Source organism: Trypanosoma theileri, assembly GCF_002087225.1.
Source record: "Trypanosoma theileri isolate Edinburgh chromosome Unknown TM35_Tth_16_V1, whole genome shotgun sequence".
Classification (NCBI taxonomy): Eukaryota; Euglenozoa; class Kinetoplastea; order Trypanosomatida; family Trypanosomatidae; genus Trypanosoma; species Trypanosoma theileri.
In genome coordinates, this window is record NW_021639858.1 from 422,034 (window position 1) to 447,929 (window position 25,896).

General features: G+C 36.7%; 7 protein-coding genes across 7 annotated transcripts; all 7 read left to right on the plus strand.

Annotated features, from left to right (window-relative positions):
• Positions 1-177: 177 nt before the first annotated feature.
• TM35_000162680 (putative neurobeachin/beige protein) lies at positions 178-9,435 on the plus strand (the record flags this gene model as incomplete). The annotated part of the gene is made up of 1 exon (XM_029026140.1): positions 178-9,435. One exon carries the CDS (start codon positions 178-180, stop codon positions 9,433-9,435), a length of 9,258 nt encoding a protein of 3,085 aa, XP_028882696.1.
• A 204-nt stretch (positions 9,436-9,639) lies between these two features.
• TM35_000162690 (putative palmitoyltransferase ZDHHC12) lies at positions 9,640-10,509 on the plus strand (the record flags this gene model as incomplete). The annotated part of the gene is made up of 1 exon (XM_029026141.1): positions 9,640-10,509. The coding sequence occupies one exon, from the start codon at positions 9,640-9,642 to the stop codon at positions 10,507-10,509; it is 870 nt and encodes a 289-aa protein (XP_028882697.1).
• Positions 10,510-10,879: 370 nt separating this feature from the next.
• On the plus strand, positions 10,880-12,406 carry TM35_000162700 (flagellar associated protein; the record flags this gene model as incomplete). Its single annotated transcript, XM_029026142.1, has 1 exon — positions 10,880-12,406. The coding sequence occupies one exon, from the start codon at positions 10,880-10,882 to the stop codon at positions 12,404-12,406; it is 1,527 nt and encodes a 508-aa protein (XP_028882698.1).
• Positions 12,407-13,047: 641 nt separating this feature from the next.
• On the plus strand, positions 13,048-14,532 carry TM35_000162710 (uncharacterized protein; the record flags this gene model as incomplete). The annotated part of the gene is made up of 1 exon (XM_029026143.1): positions 13,048-14,532. The coding sequence occupies one exon, from the start codon at positions 13,048-13,050 to the stop codon at positions 14,530-14,532; it is 1,485 nt and encodes a 494-aa protein (XP_028882699.1).
• Positions 14,533-15,075: 543 nt separating this feature from the next.
• On the plus strand, positions 15,076-16,701 carry TM35_000162720 (uncharacterized protein; the record flags this gene model as incomplete). Its single annotated transcript, XM_029026144.1, has 1 exon — positions 15,076-16,701. One exon carries the CDS (start codon positions 15,076-15,078, stop codon positions 16,699-16,701), a length of 1,626 nt encoding a protein of 541 aa, XP_028882700.1.
• Positions 16,702-17,090: 389 nt separating this feature from the next.
• TM35_000162730 (uncharacterized protein) lies at positions 17,091-23,558 on the plus strand (the record flags this gene model as incomplete). The annotated part of the gene is made up of 1 exon (XM_029026145.1): positions 17,091-23,558. The coding sequence occupies one exon, from the start codon at positions 17,091-17,093 to the stop codon at positions 23,556-23,558; it is 6,468 nt and encodes a 2,155-aa protein (XP_028882701.1).
• An 822-nt stretch (positions 23,559-24,380) lies between these two features.
• TM35_000162740 (adenylate cyclase-like protein) lies at positions 24,381-25,895 on the plus strand (the record flags this gene model as incomplete). The annotated part of the gene is made up of 1 exon (XM_029026146.1): positions 24,381-25,895. A coding segment is annotated over one exon (1,515 nt), but the record flags the coding sequence as incomplete, so codon positions are not given.
• Between the last annotated feature and the right edge of the window lies 1 nt (position 25,896).

The following is a 25,896-nucleotide window of genomic DNA, read 5'->3' on the forward strand; positions in this document are numbered from 1 at the left end:
AACTAATTGTTATTTCTAATACTATATAAACAAGTTTGAGATACCGTGATTCACTGTGGTTGTGAGTGGTCCGTACACTTCCTTCCTTCTATGAACTCCTTCCTTCCTTTTTTCTTTTCTTTCTGTTAAATTTTTTTTTTTTGTTTACATATTGAATAAAGGCTACAAAAAAAAAAAATGGAGAATGATTCTAAAGACAATGCTCTTTGTATGAATGAAACACAACTGGTGTCTAAGTTTTGGGCATCGGTTACTGAATTCTGCTTTGCCTCTCATGATGTGAACTTGGAATATCAAACCGTACATTTACTCGTCCAGTTGATGAGTAAATCTTCACTTCATGTTCATGTCTGGGATGCACTTCGACGTACACGTCTCTTATGTGTTGTAGTACAAACATTAGGATCTCAGGTACGATTACAAAATCTTGTATTAAGGAGTGATTATATACAGGATTATATGCGAGTGATTGAACTAGTTTCAGAAGCAAATCCACGTGAATGTATGCGGTATCTTATTATGGAAGAATTTAATTTTTCAGGAATTCATTCATTTTTACCACTTCTAATGCAACTTTCATTATTTTCTAAGGAATTGGATTCTTATAGATTCTGTATTGGTTCCTTTGTACGTACAGTATCATTTTTGCTATCAGATGCGAACAATTGTAGACTTCTTTCTCGTATGAATCCATCACCTATTCAAATGTTAATTGAATCATTAAGTAATGTACCATCAGACCGATATGATGCACATCTTCTTATATTACGGGGTATACTTCAAATATTATTGTATACATCTAATTTTACAAAGTTATGGGTAGAAGAATTTTCTCTCTTTAGTGGACCTTCCGTATGTTTATCGACCATTGTACAGTACTGTAGTCATAATGAAGATCCAAATACTCCATTGAATGAAGAGAGTACCGTATTATTTGATATTCTTTCTTTACTTCTTTCATTACCAGATAGTGGAAGAGGATCTAGTTATTCTCTTTATTTATATTTAAGAGCATCCCATTGGGAATCAGAAGATATAGAACCAGATCAATCTGTATATAGTGCTACCATAGGATTATTTGGATTACGTGTAATTTTACGAGCTTCTCTTGCAGCCGCAGAATATCGTCCTACACTTTTTTCATATCTTGCCCAACTTGTTATTCGAGCTATTCGTGTTGGTGATAAAGATATAGTGATAGCTGGATTAATTAGTCATAGTCTTGTAAATGTAATAGCACGATATATACGTATGTGTACAGAAAAAGAAAATTCAAATCTCGGTTCTGTTATTATGACTATTGTACGTTTATCTACTATAGTATGTTCTTCATCCCATATGTATACAAAGCAAAAACATGGAGCAGATGCTCTCTGTGCTTTTATAGTGGAACTTGTATCTAGTTCATCCTCAAGAGCATTAACGTATGGTGTTCAAACGGTTATGACGTTAGCTTCTTTTCATAATGAGGAATTATTTTTTACTATGTTGGTTTCTGCTCATCTATTTAATGAATTGGATAAACGATTACAATGGTTATTTACATCAGATGAGATTCTTTTGGTATTAGAACTTATGCATGAGGTATGTATAAGAGTTCCTTCCTTACAAAAAGAGATGGTACCAACCTTAGGTACGGTTATTTCTCTCATAAGAAGAGAAGTACATAGTGGACCCAAATTACTTTTAAAGTGTTCAGAACTTATTTCTCTTGTTATGTTAAATTCTGAAAATAATGTATCTTCAGTTCAAGTGATACTGCAAGCATTTATTATGGAATCTGATTTTCAATCTAGTGGATCTATTGTTTCTGGATGTTGGGGTCTTCAAACGTGTATAAAGGCTGTAAAAGGTAATGCCAATGTTCGAACCTATTTTGTTTCTCAAATAGAGAATATACTTACTTGCTTATATAGACTCTGTGAAAATATGAAAAATATTTTTTTATCAGAGTTAAAATATTATGATCTTTGTGAATTATTTAATGAAATATTAACCCATTACCGTTATCAAAAAGATACTACTGGAACACAGAAATATAAAGATAAGTATCTTCTTCAATGTGATTTTTTACTACTGATCTTACATTTACTAACACTTCTTCAGGCAAATGCTGAAGAAGTATCTAGTAAAGATCTTTCCAGTAAATTAAAGTGGACTATTTCTCAAGGTCCTTTTTTACATTGTCGATTATATACATCTATAGTAGTTCGAGCTTTTATTAGTATGTCTTCTGTAAGTTCATATGCTATGTTTGATGAAATATTTTTCTTAAAAGAAAAATTAATGATATTTCCGGTAACCTGTCAAAATTTAATTTGTGAATGGAAATTTCAATCTTCTTATGGTGATAATTTATTTACTTATAATATGCAACGTATTGTATATCCTGAGTATTTACAATCTTTACAAGGAGCCATTAAAGAATCATCTAAAACGGCATCATCTGCTTTACTTGGGTCTTCCATAACTCAACTTTTTATAGAAATATTTTCGAATTCTTTGGAAAATATATGCCTATTAGTGGGATTAAAAACAATTCTTTTATTAGCAGAGTTATTTACAATTGCAATAGATGAAAATCATACATACATGTTAACATGTTTTAATCAACTTGTAACAGTGATAAGCCAATTAGGGACTTGTGGGATTCATCAGAATACGATCTTTTATCTTTTTCAAATGTGTTTACGTAAACGGAATGAAACCTTTATGGAGTATGATCAGACTTCTACAAGGATTTTATTATCCACATGGAGAAATCTTTTACATGATTCCCTTCCCTGTTCTCAACCAAAGTTTTTTTTTGAAATTTCTATTGGGTTTCCAACCATAACAATATTTCATACACCAGCGATAAATCGAGTAAAGAGGGAATTTAATCTTCACGGTGGAGTGGATATACCCATTCAACTCACTATACCAAAACCGGATAATTGTATTTCATCTGTTCTTTGGTTCCTTGTGGAATCTAATCCATCTTCATTACAGCAAGAAGGAGAGTTTATTTTACTTTCACATTTCTTTGATCAAAATAAAATTTCTTTACTCTTATTCCTTTCCGATCGTGGAAAATTGAAACTTCGATTAACCGTAAGAGTAAATCGACAATTACGTTCAAAGGATGTATCTATACCTAATATAAGAGTACCAACATGTCAGTGGTGTATGATATCTATGTCTATATTTGGAAATAAAAGAGATAAAGCATCCCTTTTATCAAAAATGCATTTAAATATTCAAATATCTTTATATACAACAGGAAATCAATTTACTCCATTGTTAAAAGAAGTAATGGTTCATGTTGAGGTTTCTCTTGGGGTATTTAAAAGTGTAGATCATTTATTTCAAGGATTAAATATGATTTCAATGGGTATGGCTCGTGTTCCTGTTAATGATTATCCACCACAAATTCTGTTCGGATCTCTTGGATTATTTGGTGGTTCTTTATCTAAATTGGAGGTGGCATTACTTTGTGCAATGGGAAGTGATAATCTTTTTTCATTTGCTTTTATGGATAAAAATTTTGTGGTGAGTTTATATCCAATGTTGGCAAATATCGTACAAGAAGAAAAAGAAAAAAAAGAAGAAGAAGAAGAGAAAAAGGAGGAAGGGTTTATATTGACGAAGGAAATGATATTATTATCTTCTATGTGGATTCAACAGGAAATACATAATACCGATGGACAAGTTGTATTTTCAGGAACGGCTTTTCCTTTTAATAAGTACTATAATAAAGAACGAATGCCTCTCATTGTTGGTATTTCAGAAGATGGACTTTATCTTCGGGGAAATGTTGAACGTTGGGGATCTCCTATAGATAGTATGGAGAAATATGATAATGATAATATAACTTTTTTCCATATACCATCTGAGCGTTTGACGAAAAATGTTCTCATCACATCTATTCCTCTTAGACTCTCTGTGAATGAGAATAATATGGATAATAATAATAATAATAATAATAATAATAATAATAATAATAATAATAATAATAATAATAATAATAATATGGTATTAGGCGTTATTTGGGCAAAAGTAAATGGACCACGTTTTCGTTATGTTTCTCCATTATATTCCATGTTAGATGCCATTGGTGGGATTCCATTCTTTTCTTGGTTAACATCTTTACAAACTCCATGCTCAGATGCCTTTGAAGAAGCCTGGGAATGTGTATGTGCGATTATACAAAAACACTCAGCGGAGAGTTTATTATCTCAATTATCTTCTTCACATGGAGGAAGATGTGATAATATCGTTATATTACTGAGAACGTTATTACATAAACGAATTGGAATAAGTGAAAAAATGGCTATTTCGCTCTGTAAAGCTATTGGATATCATATGATTGTTCGAACAGATCTTTTACCACTTATGCTTGACTTTACATTATGGTCTAAAGATGTTGGGGCATTTCGAGTTATTTTACAAAAATTACAAGATTATTTAAAAGATAAACAGTATGGTTATTTTAATACACAAATTCTTCGAACAGGGATTCATTCCCATTATAGCAGTGATGATTGTTATGCGTTGGAGGAATTCCTCTTACATCTTATGATGTGTTGTAGTAATAGTGATAGTGATAGTAATAGTAATAATAATTGGGATGATTCTCTTATATCTATGGCGATTCAATTTATTATTCCATTATGTGAAACCACTTTTCATTTAAGACGTATTGTACAAACTGTGATATTTCTTGTTATCTCTGAAGAGAAACCCACACGTAGTGCCATTGAATGGGCCCTTGGATTATTAGGAGTGGTTCATAGTTTATTACAATTAAATAGATCTGTTAAATTACAAGAGGAAGATCTCGCCTCGGATGTGGTCATATTATTAAAATGTTCAAATGAAGCTATACGGTGTATGGCACTCTCTTTATGGTCTTGTATAGAAATATCAAAAGAACAATTGGATCTAATGATAAATGAATACTTTTTACGAAAAGATTCCTCCTTAGATGATAATAAATTATGTCTTTCAAAAGGAGAACTTGATATTATTATTAGTGTAATTGAACAGAGTACTTCTATTGGGGATACTGCACAGGCAAGAAAACTTCTTATATTTCTCATTGCTTTTTTATTACATATGAAAGATGAATTTCAAATTCGAGTTATAACTCTTTTAAATCATATTATTAAAACTAAAGGATCTCTTGCATATGATCTTGTTTTTCCTTCTGAAACAGGAAATAATATGGAGGTTTCTTTACAAAGATATTTACTTGGTCTTCTCTCTCGGTTAAAAGAGGATCATACAAATATGATGAAATTATTGATTGAACTACTTACTCATATTTCTTTATATATGATTGAAGTTTCCTGGAGTAAAGAAGGAAAAAGATGTGGTGATATGTTGTGTGATGTAATTTTAATCATTCTTAAAAATGTATGGGAACCTAAATGTTTAGATCAGAACCACCATAGAAGGAAATTAGATATTCATAAAATATACTTTGTAGTCCATGAACTTTATGTACCTTGTTTACATACCTTTGCTTTATTGGCGAGTAAAGGATTCTCAGAATCTTTTGCACAGGATTATTTATTATTTCTCCGAACGATTGGATCTATTGTGATTTTATTAGATTCATGTGAATCTGATTCTATTGATTTTCCTGAGGGAATGATAAACCATCACACTTGGACAGATCAATTACTTGCAAAAGCCTATTTTACACGGTTTGGAAAATCACTTTCTCTTAGTGGACGACATAATGGAGTTTGTCTTGCTTTACCTCTTTTTGAGTGTACACATAAACTTTTCTTTGGTTTACAAACACAGAGTTTTGTAACGATAATGCCTAAGAAACGACTAAATAGACTTTGTGAGGAACTTTTACTATTACAATGGAAAGTAGTCTCATCTATATTATATAATGCTGAAAAGAATGATGATGATATTGTAAGAGAATTAATCTTATTACATCTTTCTCATAGTGGAAGTATAGATTATGGATTTAATTACTCTACTTGGGAAAAACAAGAAATGATTGTACAACCCCCTAGTGATTCTAAATGGAAATATTTATTATTATCCTCTAATACATTAGTATTAGAAGTTTTAAAAACATCTCCAGGTGATGTGATGAAGGAATCTGCTCCTTGGTTAGTTGTGTTAAGGGCAGCCTCCAGTTTACTTCATTCATCTATACAAGAAAACACTCCTCAGTTAAGTATGGCTTTATCTTTATGTCGTCTTATTCGTTTTAATTCTAATATTTGGTCACTTATCAAAGGTGGAGTTTCACCCTCATCTGTGATGGAATTGGATGCGACATTAAAGATAGATTACCAGAATTCTCTAGATGAGACTTCAAACAATATATGGCGTGAATCTTTATGGGGAATTGAACTCACTCGTAATGGTGTGGCCGCTTTGGAGAAGTCGGCGATAAAGTCTCGAAACTTTGCCTTTTCACTATTACAGCGGTGTGGCTCACACACACCACCCACCTTTATTACTGTAGATCCCAATAGAATCGTTCACCATCATGGACAGACAAGTATGGATAAGAATCAATTTGAGTCGTATGTGTATAGAAGTGTTACCCTTTATAAAAAGACGATAGAAGAAGATGGAAATGCAATTCTAGCTGCTCATGCGGCTTATCGTTTTTCTTTATTACCATGGTGGGGATATTGTATTCATCTTTATACACAATCTACTGTACCTTTAAACCGTTGGGAGTTAGATCATTTCATGGGAACAGAGTGGCAACGGATACGTCTTCGTCGATTTATTCATAATGTTAGAATAACAGATATGAGGGAAAATACAGAGGATCAATTTCTACAACCTATTTATCGAGAAGATATGAGATGTAGTAGTAGTAGTAGTAGTAGTATAGATGATGTAAAATTATTGGAAATATATTCTATTACAGCTATTCCACAGTTACTAACGAGTCGTATTGAAGGAAGAAATGTTTTTAGAATAAATTGTGAATTAATACTTCCTATGGATCGTATTTCAATCATATTAAACATCACATCTCATAATATATCATATGTTGTAGAATGTTTTCAAAATGGTTTGACAGAATTAGAAAAAGAATCAGAAGGAATATTTTTAAATGAACAAGAGAAGAAGAAATCTTCTATTCTTGGTAAAGTATATGATCCTTTAGCCCAACTTTTAAAAACATTTCAATCTAAACATGAAATTCCTTGCCTTCAAAGAGTTATAGATATATCTACTGTACGAGCTGTTTGGCCACGTCGTAATTTACTTCAACCTTGTGCATTAGAATTATTACTCTCTACAGGTGAAACTTTATTTATAGCCTTTAATTCTGAAGAAATAAAAGAACAAGTTTCTAATACTATTAGAAACGTGGCACGACGATATCTTGATAAAAAATTATTTTTAACAGATAATAATTTGTCTATGTGGCGTAACTGGTGGTGTGAAGGACGTATCTCAAATTTTCATTATTTAATGTTTCTTAATTTTGCTGCGGGTCGTTCATACGGGGATTTACGTCAATATCCCGTTTTTCCTCATGTGATAGCGGATTTTGTATCTGATACTCTAGATTTAACATCTGCGGCTTCTTTTCGTCGATTTCATAAACCCATGGGAGCTCAAACAGTTGATCGAGAGCAAAAGGCAATTGAAAAATATAATGATATTGCTACTATAGCAGAAGGTGAAGGAAATAGTGTATCTATGGATTTAATGCCTCATCATTATGGATCTCACTATTCCCCTCTTGGCGGTGCACTTCATTATCTTGTGCGTGTACAACCATTTACAAATTATTTTGTGGATATGAACTCTACGTTAGATGATGCTGGACGTGTTTTTGACTCTATGGCAGCGGCTTATAGGATTTCAACAGGAAAAGATGTAAAAGAACTCTTACCAGAATTATATTGTTTACCGGATGTTTTTATTAATTCTAATTGTATACCTTTTGGAACAAAACAAGATGGAGTTGTTGTAAATAATGTTCAGCTTCCACCATGGGCCTCTACCCCACGTGAATTAACCTTCATGTTAAGAGAAGCACTTGAAAGTCGTTATACTTCAGAAAATTTACATTTTTGGATTGATTTAATATTTGGTTATAAACAAAGAGGTAAGGAAGCCGTAGCTGCAGTAAACGTATTTCATCCATTAACATATGAAGGATCTGTGGATCTTTTCACCATAACAGATCCTGTTCTTCGATCAAGTCATCAAACACAGATTGATTGCTTTGGTCAAGTACCATTACAATTATTTACTCATCCACACAAACCACGTATAAAGTCAACGGATTCTATTTTTATTCAAAGTCCTTGCCCTACACTACGCTACAATGCCTCCCATTCAAAATCTTGTGTTATTCTACATCCAGATAAACTTATTCCAGTACAGTATTGTAAGGTAGATGGAACTGTAATCATATTTCCTCGTTCCAAACATACGATAACGGCTCTTGGGGCAGAAGAAAGTGGTGAAAGAAAGTTTTCTCAGTCACTTTCACAAACTCGACCTTTGGTATTACCTAAAAATTGCTTACCTTTTAAAGTAGTAAATGATCAAGTAAAAAATTATCTTTCCTATCGAGAGAATTGTATTCTTCTTTTGGATGGAAAAGATATATCAAGAGAAATTTCTTCTTTTCATGTGAGTAATGGAAAAATTAACACCTTTGCTGTGGATTCACCTACTGTTTATGTTGGAATGGAATCTGGAGCCATACACGTTATAAAAATTAATGGTGAAGAATGGAATGAAATTGAATTACTTATGCAAGATGGGAATGGAGAACCAATAAATATGATAGATGTAGCTGAAAAGATTCTACATGGGGAATCTAAACTTACACGAGTACGAGGTCATGTTAAAAGGCGTGTTTGTGTTTTGTATGGACACACCGCATCCGTAACATCTCTTTCTGTTTCATCAGAATGGGGTATTTTAGTATCATCCGCTGAAGATAATAATGTAGCTGTATGGGATATTAATCGTTATCTTTTGCTACGAACCATTTCATCATATCCCTCAATATCAGTAAGATATCAGGAATCTCTTTTAACAAAACATATCTGGCAACATCGATGTCAAGATGAAAATGATTGGCACTATAATCTTATTTCAGTAAATGCCAAAGAAGGGGATATTATATTAGCGGGATCTTCAAAAAATGGTGGAACACATGCTGTTCAACTCTATTCCCTTAATGGATCTTTTCTGGCTTCATCTGAACTTGCTAATGGACCTGCTACTGCTCTTCTCTCCGTTGGTGGAGTTGTCTTTGTTGGATATGGAACAAGTGTGCGAGTGTTGAAGGAAATAAATCTGCAGTTGATATGTGAACTCACTCACCCTGCGCTTGAGGACTGTATTGAATCACTGGCACTCAATCCCTGTGGGACTCTTTTGGCTGCTTGTGATCGAAAGGCTACACTTGTTACTTGGAAGGTGGCTTCTTAGAGGGGATAGAGATGGGTATGTTTCTGTGTGTGTGTGGGTGTGTGGGGAAGAAGAAGAAAAATAAAAGACGTTACTCTACATGGATAATGTGTTTTATTATTATTATTATTATTATTATTATTATTATTATTATTATTATTTTATTGTTATAGTAATTACAATCACTACTATTATTTTTTCTTTTTTTTTTTTCTTTTTGCACCTATGAGATTTATTAGACCTTTTCCTTTGACTGGTGATAGTCTAGGGATGGCATCTATGCCCCTGTGGGGGAATCGTACCTCTATCTTTGCGCGTAGGAGCGATGATAAGGATTCAGCATCTAATCGTGCAGTAGCTGCGGAAAGTAAATCAGCCTCTCTTTTTTCCGTTGCATTTACTATTGGAGCACAAATTCTTGTAGTGATTCTCTTGTTTTTTTGTTCTCAGTTGGACCGACAACGTATCCTCATGCTGTTATTTTGGGCTTTCTGTTTTAACGTAGTACTGGTGTGGAATTGGAATCCCGATCCTGGATTTGTGTCGGAATCGATGGATGTATTAACTCCAGAAGATAAAAAACTTTTTCATTGGTGTGAAGTGTGTCAAATATGGCAACCTCTTCGTTCTAAACATTGTGTGCGATGTGAACGTTGTGTACGTAAGTTTGATCATCATTGTGTATGGATTGGAGGATGTGTAGGGGAGTCAAATCATCTTCGATTCTTTCTACTGCTTACAGTGGCGTTAATGTACTTGCTCTTTTTATTCTGTAGTTTGTTTAGTTGTTTTAATTTTCATGGTCATGCTACAGTCGATGCCGCTATTGTACGCAATATTATTCCTTTTTTAGTTCTTCTCATCTGTGCATTTTTAACCTTATTCGTCTTTATCTTGTTTGTCATGCATGCTGCGATACTTTTGAGAAATGAGACAATGTGGGAGTTTTCTAGTCGCCATCGTATTACATACCTTAGTTCTCGAAAGGGTAATCCATTTAACGCTGGTATCTTTTCAAATATTTTATTTCTCTTTCGACGTACTCCTATTGACTGGCGATATGTTATGCAACGAAACGAATCTGAACTTGTATAGTAAAATACTGTTACATATGTATAGATGAAATGAAAACGAAAAACAAGAAGAAATACAAAAAAGATATACAAACATTCATTATTGCTTCTTCCTTTTTTTTTTTTTTTTATTATTCTGTGTTATACCGATGTTATTACAAAAAAAAGAAAAAAAAAAAAACTACTCTCATATCCCAAAGAACTCTTCACTACACTTTAATTCTCTTTTTTTTTTTCTTATTCTTCTTATTTATCTAACCCCCTTCAAAAAAAAAAAAAAAAAAAAAAAAAAAACAAAGAAAGAAACAAACTCTTATATATATATAGATAGATAGATAGAAAGAAAGAAAGAGAGAGGGGCATTAATTATATATATACATCCATTGCCCAGCATGCCAGTGGAAGAGAAAAAGAAGGGAAAGCGACGGGCGAAGAAGCCCGTGAACCCCGTGGCTCTCGAACAGGCCCGCGTGGAGGAGGCGGAGCGGCGGCGGCGGCAGGAAAATATTCTCGTCGCCCGCCTGCAGGAGATGCGGAGCGAAGAGGCCGCCATGACCCGCGAGGCGGAGGTCGCCGTGGAGGCGCGATGGATGATTTTTCTGCGGGAATGCAAGCGGAAGGAACTCGTGGCGGAGATTGAAATGGTGCGGCGGGCCTTCGAGACGGCCATTGATCGGAAGAACGCCATTATTGAAATGTTGTTTGATGACTTGGATCAGGTGGAGGAGCAGCACCGACTTGTCTTTCATGCCCACATGACCGCAGTGGATACACTCATTCAGATGCAGAGTAAACGCATGGCCGAGTTGGAAGGAGAATTTGAGGCGGATCTTCTTGAGATGAAGGGAGATTACGAGAAGGAAATGATGGAATTGGTACGTAAGCATGAATATGAGGTGGCCGATCTCAAACTTATTCTTGAAAATATGGCAACAGAAGCAGAACAGTTGGAGAAGAAACTACAAGAAGATACCTCAGAGGCACATGATACAGCAATGGAAAAGATGGAAGAAGAAAGAAAACAAATGCAGAATGAACTTATTCGAATGAGTGAATATATAAGAGCTGAACTAGATACACGTTACAAGGAGTTTATGACAACAGCACAAGTTAATATGAAAGATTATATGGATAAATCAAAGGAAGATGCAGAAACTACAGAACGTATTGCTTCGCAGCTTAAACGTATTGAAAAATTACAAGAAAGTGTAACCTCATGGAGAACAAATTTGGCTCGTAATGCTAAAGAATGGGAACAGAAAAATAGTGCCATTCAACAAGAAAGGGATGCTACTATTCGTCATTTAAAGGCACTTAAAAATAAAATGCAAAACTGGAGAAATAAAGAAGCTTCTAGACTTGCTGAATTTATTAAAAATGCCAAGGATAGTGAAGATCAGCTACGTAATGTAGCGAAACGGGCTGAGAAAATCTTGAGACTGGTAGAACTTAGTAAACCTCTAGAAACAGAACGTGAACAGGTTCTATCCTTTGAATTAAATGTATCTACAAATGAGATTGAACAAGAAGTAAAACGTCTTATTGCAAGTGATGATGTAGTACAAAAGGATGAAGCTCTTGCCCCTGATGGAGCCGCATTCTCAGAGGAGTGGCGGTTGTTGGAACGTTTCTGGATAAAATACAATAAGGTGGTGCTGGATAATGTCGCTATCTCACAAGAGAAACATCATCTAGAGGAGGAAAATCAAAAGCTTCAAGTCTTACTTAAACAATACTTGAATGAAATTAGTGTCAATGACAACGTTATGCAAGGACCCAACACCCTCTTACTTACAAGTAAGGTTCCTAACGTGGTAGAGGCACATAAAAAATCGAACCAGCCTGGTCGTGGGTATAATACAGTGATAGAAGGCAATAAGTTTGTCCAAGATGTATCAAGACAAGTGGCACTTCGTTAAGAGAGAAGACCCCCACCACGTACGAAAGCGAATGGAAAATTTAGAAAGATGAAATGAAAGGATAAAATAAAAAAAGAGGAATAAAAACAACAACAACAACAACAACCAAAAAGAAAAAAAAAACAATGACAGTTTATGTATGTCTATTTTGTTTTTTGTTTTCTTTTTTCGTTTGTTTTTCCTTTTTTTTTTTTTACTTTTGTTTTTTTCTGTGTATACACTATCCAATACGATCCTTCCTTACTTTTGATATCCTTGTCTTGACGCTCAGTTTTGTTTTTGTTTTTGTTTTCCTGATGTAAAGTAGGGTTTTCCTTTTTTTTCTTTTCGTAAAGTCGAAAAAACATGTACAAGAACAAAAAAAAAAATGTACAAGAAGAAAAAAAGTACCGTGAGAAGAGTGTAATGAGGATGTCGGTATAACGTGCAACATTTCACGTTCCTTCAGCATGAAAAAAAGACAAAATAAAAATATGTAGTAAAAATCAAATGTAGATTTTTATTTCTTTTTTTTTTGCGTTCCTTTCCACCTTTTCTCTCTCTATATATATCACTCTCTCTCCCCTCCCTCCCTCTCTATTTATCTATCTATATATTGTATGTATTTAGAATTACTCGTTGAAGGTCAGAAGAGATAATTAATGAGACGCTTTATTTTCAGAGAGCACTCCCTACGGCGCCTTTGTGGATTTCCTTGCCGTTACTTTGGCAGCACTGTAGATGCCCCTGAAGCTATCCGAGAAATTCTCGCCGCGGATGAACGGGATCAACGTAAGCGAGAGTTGGCTGTAGATACAAGGTCTGTTGTTTTCACAAGTGCCGCAAGTGCCGATCACAGACCACGAATAGCTGCTGCTGAGGCATTTGATGTTGCTGCAGCCGCACTACCACAACCTCCTAATTTTTGCTTTATGAGTGTTTCACTGGATTATGCTGGAATGATGGATGCTCCTGAAGTTGTATGGTATAATTTATGCAAAGTTAACGGCGTTACACCATCAACTGTAAAACCACAACAACTTCACATGGTGGGTGGTGCTGTACGACATCAGAGACCTGGAGGTGGTTATATTCAATTATTACTTGGTTGTATACCCGACTTGGAAAGTGATGTCTTTACTTTTGATGCGATTCCTGAAGTAGAGGATTTCACAGAATCTAACAGACCACCACCAGCTATGTGTTTTTCATTATTAGATAACAAGTTAGCACTACAATATGAACGTGTACTCTCTGGTCACCTTCAAGTTTTGGGTGAACGACTTCATGGATTACCCGTTGTAGGAGGTGTTTGTCCTCCAGCATACAAGACAAATGATGGTAATAAAGTAAAGAGTAGTGAAAATAATGATGGTGACTCAGTAATGAATGAAATGGGAGACTCTGTTTTCTTTATTAATGATCGTGTGTATACTGGAAGTGCGGCAGGTGTAGTTCTACGAAGTTCACTGTTGAAAGGACATCAAGTAAATGTTGTCCCCTCAATCAGTGTAAATACAGTAAAAGTAACTTCTGTGAGTTGTACAGATGGGGTTTACAACATTATGACTTTAGATGGTCGAAAAGCTACAGAAGTTATTAAAGATGTTTACTGTTCCAGCGATTTACAAGGAAAAACATCTAAAGTATTCCTTGGTATCCGACACGATAATGTTTGTATTCCTCTCTCTTTTATTGGTCATCCTGAGAGCGGTCAGTTACACTTTACAACTCCAAAGGGAGTAGAAGTAAAGAATGGAGATAGTATTGACTTGGTTGTAGATGAAACAGAATTGGATTCTGAAGCTGCAGCTAGTTTTCTTATTGGTTTACAACAAAAACTTTCTGTTACTCACGTTACAAAAGACATAACTGTAGCTCGTGAGGCACGTAAAAATATTGTAGCATCATCTGTTGCTGCATTTCACTTTTCACATGGTGGTATGAATGTTATCGCACGTCCTGAAGTAAATGTAACACTTGGAAACTCTACTGTTCTTTTTGCCCCTTCACTACTCCAACGCTGTGTAGGAAAATACTGCCCAACATCGGGATTCTTTTGCCCAGGACAGATCATTACATTAGGTAATACTACAGGTGTTTACGCAAGATCTAGCAGCTACTGTTTTCTTGAAGGACTCAAGTAATAATAATACAGCAGCTCTGCTGATAGATAAGAGGAGGTGGAGGTGGGGGAAAGGTAAAGGAAAAGAAAAAAAAAAACATTTTTTTTTTTTTTTTTTTTTTTTTTTGAGACCCAGGTGTATTTCTTATTACCGGTATTTACTGGAATACATATGAAATCTGACTTGTCTTATTTATAGGTTATTTTAGATCCTATTTTTATGGGTAACACATCTTTTTTTGATTTGCATTGCCTTGCTGTGCAACATTCTATTCATATTTTACTAAAGTGTGTCTCTCTCTTTGTCTCTCTTTGTGTTTTCTTTTCTTTTTCTTTTCTTCGCACCCCTTCTTATTTCCTTATCTATATTCTCTCTCTCTCCCTCTCTTTTCTGCCTTTGTACTAAATGTATGAATGTATGTATTTTTTCGTTTGTTTCCATTTAAGTACATTCCCCAGACTAGTCCTGGAGAGACAGAGGGGGTACACACCCACACACTCTCTCTCTCCTTAGGTATATATATATATATATATATATATATATCCAATAGCTTCATAGCTTCATATGACATGTGTGTTAGTTGACTTTGACTGTAGCACGGTTGTGTACGGTGGGTGGTCGCCGGCGGAGTTGCATCAATGTGCCCCGCAGGCGGATGTACTTGTCAGCCGTCAGCCAGCAGTCGCCATTGTAGAAACAATCGCTGCCCGTCTGCGTCCTTCTATGTTGTTCGCCCCGTTTGAAACCCTGCGCTGTTTTTGGAATCCACTCCAGCAGGAGTTGCCAACAGCCGCGGAGGTGCTACGCTCCGGGGGTACATGCTGTATGCAAGTCTCATGGAATAACAGGAGCGCACGTCCGTCGGCGTCAACAGATGATATGACGGAAAAGGGGATATGGTTTAGGTTTGTATCTACTTTTCAACACAGAAAATATAGCTTTGAACGATCACCAAAGCAGTTGGCAGTTTTTCTTAGTGTATTACAAGTAAGTTTCCCACATCTTTTGGTGCCTGTAGCAAAAGAACCTACACTTCAGGTGGCTCGAGCCCTAATAAGCTTTATTGAGAATCACGCAGAAGAACTCTGTGCATACCTCCCTCTGCTTTATTTCTTCTATGAAGTAGATGATAGAAGTGTTGTTAACTTCTTTAACCTTTTAGAAGAACTTGTACATCGAAGACAAGTAAACGAATGCAACCTGAACGATGCTCTTAGACCTAGAGAATCATCATGGTTTGGCTGGAATGCACCAAAACCAATATCAGGGGAAATTAATCTATCAGATGATATTTCTTTTATGGATGCAAATGCAGACCGACTACCTCAAACATTGAAAACGAAATTTTTGTTTGTTCGAGCAAGAATGGAGGCATTAAAGCGAGCACAAGATGCCGCGGTAGCCCTTCGGGAAGCACTAATAGAAGATGTAGAAGCCTTTGAGTCTACTGTAGAGCTGCTTGGACGCTCACAGGGGAAACTTATGCGGTATGGTTGTGAGGGATGGAGTACACCATCTAATTTGTCAACTTCTTCTAGAGGAAATGGAGAAGAAGAAGAAGAAGAAGAAAGAAAAAAACAGCAGTATCTTCAACAGAATGAGGATACACGACGTTATGTTGTAGGAGATACGGATATACAAATAGTAAAAGAGGCTATCATAGAATTTATGAATGTTGCGAGTGTATTACGAGGGCAAGTATTTGGGCCTATTCTCACTGCACTGGTAGATTCTGTGCGGACATCTGAGGTAACAGCAGATGCGCAATATAGATATTTAAGGTCTGTACTCAGTTGTGCCAGAATCGTTATATACAATGAACCATTTATTACGGGAGCAAAGGATATTCCCAGGAGTTCTCAGGTAGCACAGAATCGTTTATTACTTCGTCAGGTGAGTGAACATCATGGAAAAATGCGTCAATTACTAAGAGCATTTAAATTACATATAGATGATGAATTACGCATATCGGAACGAGTAATGCATAAATCTCTTCTTTCTTGTTGTACGCATTGTTTTCAGGCTTTTACTACTTTCTACGATGCCTTTGAAGCACGACATCACACGAAACTTATTCCAACTGGTGGTCGACGAGATTCACCTGTTCATCCCTTATTGCAGTTATTCTATAATACTGAAGAGGAACAATGCAAAGAAGGGGATCATACAGAAGATCAGAGTGATATGTAAAAAAAAAAAAAAAATAGGGACTTGATATATACGTCTTCCTTTGACGGGAAAAAAAAAATTCATCTCCTCTAAGATTTTGTAATATTTTCATAACACTTATGAACTCTCGTTTTCTGTTTTTTTTTCTTTTTGTTGGTTTTCTGTGTGTCTGCGTTTTCTGTAATTGTATGTTTTTTTTCTTTTCTTGTTGACCTGTATAGGTTTTTGTATTATTTGTTATGAAAAATAGAAAAATTTCCTTACCTTGTCTTCTGTCCCTATCTCAACATTACATCTCGTTTCTTTTTTTTTTTTTTCTTTTTTTTTTATTTTGATTTTTTTCTTATTTTCTCTTTCTTTCTCTTTTCTCTGGAGTGTAGTGTCTTCTGCATGCATGCCATTTCACCGAGATGAGCAATGTATGTGGGGAAACGCAAGACTTTACTGCGATACGGTGTTCCGCTAACCTTGATGTCCCCACACAACTGTTACTAGAGTCTATTAAAGAAATGAATGTCGAGGGTATGCGGAGGGCTCTTGATGACGGGGCGGACGTGGATGTTGTTAACAAAGAAGATAATGACAAAACAGTTTTACATATGGTTGCTGCTCATAGTTCTGATGAGTGCCTTATGGTGCTTCTCAAAGGTTCAAAAAAACCTATATTTTGCACAGATGCTACTGGACAAACACCACAGCATATATGTGCAAAGTTTAATAGTACTCTCACTTCACTTGTACTTCTTATTGCATCATATGGAATGACAGAAATACAGGATCACAATGGAGATACTTTTCTTCATTGCTTAATGCGAAACATGAATATTCCTGAAGGAGAACAACTTGAGTTTGTAAAGTGGGTAACTGCTCAAGAGGCATCTATACACTTGTTAAACACAACAAATCTCAATAATGAGACGGTATTAGATGTGGTATTAAAATCAGGAAGATATAGTGGATCTTTTCTAGAAGTCCTATTGAGAAGTGGTGCTCGTGAAGCGAGAGATATTTTTGCCATTTTGGATAGTAACTTAATATCCTTAGAAGATGGTGAACGTGGCAAAATAATTGAAAAGGAAGGTAAACGTTGGCGCCGATTATATCGTACCTTTCTTAAATATCATAGTTTATTGAGGCGTTACTTATCGAAACGAACGCGTTATGTGAATAAAGAGGAGGATGGACGTCGTCAAATTTGGTTACATGAACATAGTGAAAGGGGATCTATAGTTTCACAAGCAGTGGAAGAAATTGTCAAAATAAAAAGTATAGAAAAAGAACGACTAATAATGATAAAGCGAAAAGCAGAAGAAGAAGAAGAAGAGGAAAAGAAAAAAAAACAGGTACAGTCATCTGTAGTACTCATACCTCTCAGAGCTTATGAAGAGAAGGCCCCTGTTCAAACATCTGTCGTCTCTGTTAATGTTGTTTCTGATGGCGCTATTCTACAGGACAATTTAGTTGAAGTAGTAGAGTATGTGAGTAATGATAATAATGGTCTAGAAAATACATCACAAAAGAATAAGGAACTTTCTGCTGCTGCAAAAATACTGTTCTACTATCGTCAGTATAGAAAACGAAAGATGAGAAAATTGCTCTTACATGAGTGGTTGCAAGATACGGTAACAAATGTACCTGAGGCTGTGCTATGCATTCAATCACATGGACGTGGTTACTTTGTACGAAAAGAATGTATGAAGTTGATTGATAGTATTTTGATGATTCAGAGAAAATGGAGACAGTTTGTACCTGAAAGACGCCGTAAAGCAATTGATATTATTCACTATGAAATTGAACGTTGCTGCTTTCAACGGCGGGTTAAGTTGTTTATTATCGAAAAACTGCAGAATCGTGTAAAGGAAAGAATTCGTGGGGTGATGCGTGCAGTAACACAATTGTTATGGAGAGAAAATTTTTGTGCAGTTTTTTGCGAAATTGTTTTTCGTAAAAAACGTGAGCGTCCACCTAATACTAGATTCGAAAGTCAACTTGAACGTTTACAGAAACTGCAAGTACGTATGCTAAAATGGTTTTTACTTATACAATTTCTTTTGGCTTCATTTATGCTTGTCTTTCTTGGTGCGATACCGGAATCATCCAATGTTCATATTACCATGTCTGTTGATATTTTAGTAAGCCTAATACTCTTTTTAATGCAATTGGCTATGCCTTTACAGTTATGGCGACTCTTTGATTGTTTTATTATTTTCACCGGTTTTATTTGTGCCTGCGTTAAACGTCGCAGTGGAGTGTGTATTCTTATGTTACTCATATTAAAGTTCCCTTTTGTTATTCGTGAATTTTTTCCTAAACATTCAGGAACAGGTACTTATTGTCGAGCTATTGAGCAAGCTGGATTTCATCTCATTCTATTGTCTCCATTAGGTCTTGCTGGTATTGGATCAGCTATTCGTGGCTTAGCCATAAGTGATGCACTCTTAACACGAACTGGAAATTGGGGAGCTGTTTTTCTCGCGGTATGGAGTACATTTTCTCCACAGTATGAAGTTGAGAAACTAGATAAGCGAGTTCAATCATTTGATCAAGTGGAATCTCCTTCATTACCTTCTTTCCCAGCTCAAATGCGGATGTCTCAACATTACCATATAGAAGGAGATTATATACTACTACAGGAACGAACTCCTATTATACCATTATTAGTTGCTAATGTAGTTCTCTTATTTTGGACTTGGACAGCTGTGATTCTTGGTGTACATGATGCAATTCGAAAGCATTATGATATTAGTGATGAAACAAAACTAAAAAAAGATAAAAGTCGTTTTAGAGATGTCAAAAAGATGGAACTTCTTAATGAAGCACATCGTGCCAAAAATATGACGGCATTGGGTAAACAATTAGATGGTCTCTTGTGGGAAGCAGATGTCCGTGCGGCGAAGGAAGCCATTGATGCATCTCATTATGATCATAAAGCCGATAACACCGTTCATCGATTTGTGCGACGAGTGCAGGATAGTGTTATTGCTGGTGGAATGGATCTTGGAAATTTAAATAGAACGGGAGCATCAATGCTTGCTGTGCCTATTACCGCTGACTGGGGAAAGTGGGATTGTCGTAATGAACACCCAGAATCACGATTTAAGTATGATATTGGTATTATTGAAGCAGCACTAGGGATGCGTGACCGTCGAACATTTACTGAAAAACTTTTACGGCGACAATGGATAGGACATGTGGGTAAGAAAGAAACTACAGTATTTGTTGTAGCGGTTGTTCTTATGGCCGTTATTGAACCAAACAATTATTGGATGGAGATGGCATTTAGTATTGTTTTTGCAATAGAACTCATATTTTCTTTCGCATTTCTCCGCATAGAATTTATATGTAGTCACTATATTCGGCTTATTATTCGTCTTTTCTGTGTGATGGTAGGGTTTATTCCACCTGCGATACCATTTGTTGTTTTTCGTTGTCTTCGTGTCTGTGAGGGATGGTCCAATGTATTTCAGGTATCTGGTATGACACGTTATGGAGTTGCCTATATATTATTATCTTTTCTAACTATGTGGATGATTTGCTTTGTTGCCATGTGGCAATTTGATGTGGAGACAAAAGGGAAAAGTATTTGTCATAGCGAAGTAAGCTGTTTTCTTAAAAGTGCACGGGAAATGTTATTGCCTGCATGGACTTCTACACATATTAATGTGACTAATGAAGCCCCAGTAGCTTGTGTTATTATTATTATCTTTCAATTAGTATTTGTTCCATTTGCCGTTACTATTGCACTACATCCGTTATTACAGTTATCAAGTTTTATTGGACGATTTATTCGACTAGTCGTACAAAGTTTACATCACGATGTTGTTGAATATATTAATAGTTACGTTGAAGGTCCTCTATGGTTTTCGCACTGGCGACTACATTGTGAACTTCCTGCTGCGATTATCACAAGATTGCGTATGTGGGTGTATGATGTGAGACGTAAATCTAGAGAATACCGAAGAAGTACAGTATTTCCATTATGGTCATCGGTTTTTATATCTAGTGCTAGCTATATTAGTCCTATAGCATGTGGTTGTAAAGGTGAGAAGGATAAATATATTGAGGAAAGTATAGTTTCAAGGTCTCAATTTGCATCTTTTGAAGAAAATGAGCTCTACCATAATCCATCTGTAGCAAAACACGTAAATTTACTTCGATTAAGACGGGCTCTTCGTAAACCTATTCTACACTATATTAATTCGATTTTGACTATCATATCAGTAATATTTCTATGGGTTGTAGATGCTTCTTCTTCGTTAAAAGATCCTATAGCGGTAATTACTATTGTTTTCCATACAATGAGTATGATTTCCTCACTTATACTCATTCCAAGGGATGCTTCCGCTGTTCTTACATTAGTGAGTGTGATTGCTTTAGCAAGTTCACTGGGATTACAATACAGTCATCATAAGAATTATCATGCTTTTTTTTGTATTAGATTTCTCTCACTTATTCGATTGGGTCAGATTTATATGCCATTTTTATTTAGGATACATCGTTTTACACGTATGCGAAGTGTTTTTTTTAAATCCGCAGCTAGTGTATTTTTTCCTGTAATAGTCACAGGTGTTACTCTGTGTATTGTAGAATTACTTCGATCGCAAATATATTTAGTTCATAATTATAATCCTTTAAAAAACAATGAGACAACTGGGGAGATGTGGTCTCTACCAAGACGTTTGGCTTCTCAACCTCGACGAAATAAATGGTATCCAAATGGAAATGATACTCGAGATTTATTTGTTTACTACTTTAGTGAAGATATGGGAATCTTTTTTTCTTTATTTAATCTATGGACACTTCCTGCATGTTGTGTGGCAACAGTGTTAACATATTTACGATGGGTTAACACTAATCTCCTTGATTCTCAGTGCCTCGTAATTAATGCCATTCAATTATTAGAAGATCCTCTTACATTAGCACGATTTAAGACGTATCGTTTTTACTTTCGTTGGATAGGACATGTTTTTCTAATATTTAGTTTGCTATTTGGTATTACTATGAGCCCTACAACAGATGCCACTTCAGATGATCATAAAATTTTTTTTACAATAGAAACCTTCTTTACATTTGTGGGATTTATTGATAGTTTTTTCCGTCTTGTATTTGCTGTACATCGTTGCAGTAGTTCATGGGCTGCCTGGAACTGTATGCCGCAAGGTCTGTTGGAGAAGAGCGTTTTGGTGGGAAACACTATGCTTCTTTTTGCAGAACTAGTTCAATTATTATATTGGTCATGTGCATTACCGTTAGCCTTGACGCTGTTGGTGGAACGGAATTCATGTCTTATTGATCCAAATTCATATGCCTTATATTTCATAACTTTACGCTTTATACTATTGCTTCGAATGCTTCCTCGACAGTATGTACTTTCAGTTGCATTAAGAGGGGAAGTACTTCTCTTTGCTGGAGGTTGTGTTATAGTATATTTTGTTGGTGCTGCGAGTGCACTTGCTGATACATATGTGGGTAATACAGGAGTTCCTATGTCTATACACTTGTGGGCATATGCACTTGGTGATCTTTGTAGACAAACCTTTACATCAGACGGACCTGTTCTCATAAACACGTTGTGGACACCTCCAAATTACACTCAAATTGTGCAGGATATGTTAGAATCGAATGAAAGTATTCGTATAGTAACAAGGGATTACACATCTTCATCGTTTCTTCTACTGCTTGCTATTATTGGGAAAGTAGTACTTGCCTCAGTACTTGGTCTTACGATTGGGGCTTTCTTTGTTCCTCTGCGTTTTCTTATTTTTGGCTCAATGCCAAAACAAGCTTCATTTCTCTACGAGACACTACGTGGGGGAACAGAAGCCATTATTGATGTTGGTGCTCGTTTGCACGATGACATGCGCCCTGAGGATCGCAAAAAAATTCAACAGCGAAAGTTCGCACGTGTATTTCGTACCCGTGGTATTCCCATGTGGCTCTTGCCTCATCTTCTTGAGGAGCTTTGTCTCTTCAAACCTGGTCAGCAGCGTCGATTGATGTTTATACTTGAACAACTCTTTGTGTTCCTCCCAATAGCAGAAAAACGGGCACGCTGTGTCGCAGAGTACACAGATGAGTGGGATGTATACAGTATTGGAGGTCCTGGTCGTATTTCCTTCACAGCATTACCAGTCTACCCAGAAGAGACGCATGCGGGTGATCATGAGAGGAATACAGTTTCTTCTACTTCACGATATATCCCGCCGCTGCGACTGGTGCAAGTACTCGCCCTTTTGGAGTCTGAATTCCCACCACACTCCTCCGTGGGATCTAAAATTTGGCTTGAGTTTTTTAAAGTAGCGCAACGCATTCGTGGGGCGACACTCATGCAATCTCTCTGGCGGATGTACTCTGCAGTGAAGGCATTTGAGAAGGACAACGAACGTAGTATGACGGACATCATAATGGCACGCACATTACGACGCGCATTTCGCCGGAATCGAATACTTGCCCGGGTGAGTTTTCTTCGCCACACAACATTCGAAGAGGCGGTGCGGTTCCAACCAAACATCTTCAATCCCGGCACCTGTCACTATGATGTACTCAACCGACTCCGAAATCATTTCGCGGAACTACAGCCCACAGAAAACATTTGTCTGCACAAGACAGCTAGACTCTCTTCTCTTCTCTCGAAAGAAACGTCAACAACGACAGCAAGAAGAAGAGTAACAGAAGCTTTTACAGAAAATGAGGAGAGACCATGTACCAAACGCAGAAATCCCTTGGAACAATCACCAAGGAATTTGCATGACCCCTCGAACTACATAATAACAACATCCTCCAATGACGAGAGCAATGATGACTATGGAGTGAATAGCATTGAGATGATGCTACACACCAACCCAAGATTATTTTCTGACAAAAATGAATATAACTAGGCAATATTATCGATGTACGAGGTATATATATATATATATATATATATATATATATGGTAACAGTGATATTATAGTAACAAAAAGGAAGAAAAATCCCAAAAGACATACACAGAACCAAAGAGTCGATACAGAGGTGTGTTGTGTCCCTTCTTTTAAAGTGTCTCCCTTACTTATAATTGCTTTCTTGGTTTTATGTTTCTTTATTTTTAATTGCACCTGTTTGATACCATCTTCTTATGGGAGAGTATACCCTCAAATACAAATCAAAAAGTTTTGAAGGCGTCCATTACAGGTGGACTTCTAGCTTTCATCCCATTTTTTATATGTTTCATTCTCTACTTCTTTCTGTGACCATTTCCTTGGGATTTCTTCTTCCGTGTCATGGTTCGTTGTTAAACAGCCAAAACACTCAAGGAATACTTGTTTATTGTGCCTTCAAGTTGAAGAAGGAAAGTGTTTTTATTGTAGGTAGAGACAATAGATTCCACTGTTTATTTTCTTTTTTTGTTTTTGCTTTTTGTTGCTGTATTTGGTGGTGCTGTTTTGTGCCTTTGTTTGCGTTGCCTTTTTCATTCACTTGTGGGAGTTGTGTGACACCGTTACAGGTGGCTTTCTGTTAAATACGGGAATATACGGTTCGAGGAAGTTAAATAAGTAAACTAAAAAAAGAAATAGTAAAGAAGGTTAACATAATTTAATATATATATATATATATATATATATATATTCACAAACATACATACTTAGAGAAAAAGACATTGATTAATAGATAAGAATAACTGGACAGGGTATATATATCTGTATACAGTCAGCAAAAAACAAATGGGGTGTGGTGCATCGAGTGTGGAGCCGCAGAAAACTCCTCTCGTCCAATCCCGTCGTATGACCAGAGATGACACGCAGTTAAGCAAAGTCCCTGTGAGCAAGGGGGACATGAACCGCATGGCTCGGAATGAGTCCACGACCACTGATGATCCTAAACCTACTGACCAGGATGACTTCTGTAGAATAATAGGCCGTGCAGTGCATGAGCTGCACATGCGGCAGCGCGGTGGACCCACAGCACTTGACGCGGATGAGACAGAGGCTATGTTACTGCTCTCGCGGGAGCTGGACAACATGCGTGCGATGCTCAGGTCGAAGAATGTGACTGCGTTAGGGACGTGGCAGCTGATTGAGAAGCAGGGTGATATGGACCGCTTTGCCCAGGAGATGTACAAGGACATGTTATCTAAGAGCCCGAGAACGGTGGCACTGTTTTATGGTGTTGAAATGGGTGAGCAGGCGATTACGTTTAGCAGGATGCTTGCAACGGCTATTTATCTATACGAGAAGCCAGACGTGGCGCAACAAATACTCACATCAGTGGGGGCACGTCATCGTGCATATGGTGTTACAATGGAACACTATAAACTGATGCGGGATTCCTTTTTTGAAGTATTTCCACGGTTTGTAAGCAAGAGTGTATTTGAGGGGTCTCAGAATGAATGGATGGGTTTCTGGTCAACGCTACTGGAATCTGTTGAGCGTGGCAGTGAAAGTGCCCGCGGGGAAAGGTATGGAAAGATCCATGAAAGTGAGACTGTGAAACGCTTACAGGAGGAATTTGAACTTATTTGCGAACGTCAGAAGGGGCTTGAGGTGCCTAAACGTTTTGTTGGTGTTATGTATGCCAAGGCTATTGACATGAACAGTAGTTTGGCTGTTTTTGATGCCCTCAAGGATCTTCGTTCTGGTCGGCGTATATTCCAGTCTATAACTGATATTATCACTGGCCTGGATGATGAGGAGAAGATGAAAGAGTACCTGCTGGAGCTGGGTGCCCGGCATGTGGCGTACAATGTCACAACCGAACAGATGCGGATGTTCACTGAACCCTTTATTTACGCGTGCCGTCACTTTCTTGAAAATGAATGGAATGTGGCGATGGAGTCCCGCTTCATGTGGGCGTGGGAATTCATGTTGAAATGGCTTTCATCTGGAATGGAAGGGAATCTCAAGAGTATGGAGAGCACACGAGCCCCCAACGGCGCGGAACCTTTTTGTCTGCTTTTTGTCGACATTGAGGGAAGCACGCAGCTGTGGGCGAGAGATGCACAGTTGATGGAACTGGCAGTCAAAAAATACCATCGCATTCTGCGTTCTATCATTGCTCTTTACAACGCATACGAGGTGAAGACAATTAGAGATTGTCTTATGATTGCGTGTCAGGACGTATATGTGGGTCTTCAGATAGCCCTCTCGGCTCAGATGGAGCTAATGCGCGCAGCCCCCATAACGCCTGGGTTCAAAATGCTTGAGCAAACAGAGGGTGGCGGTGATCCTTCCTGTTGGCGTA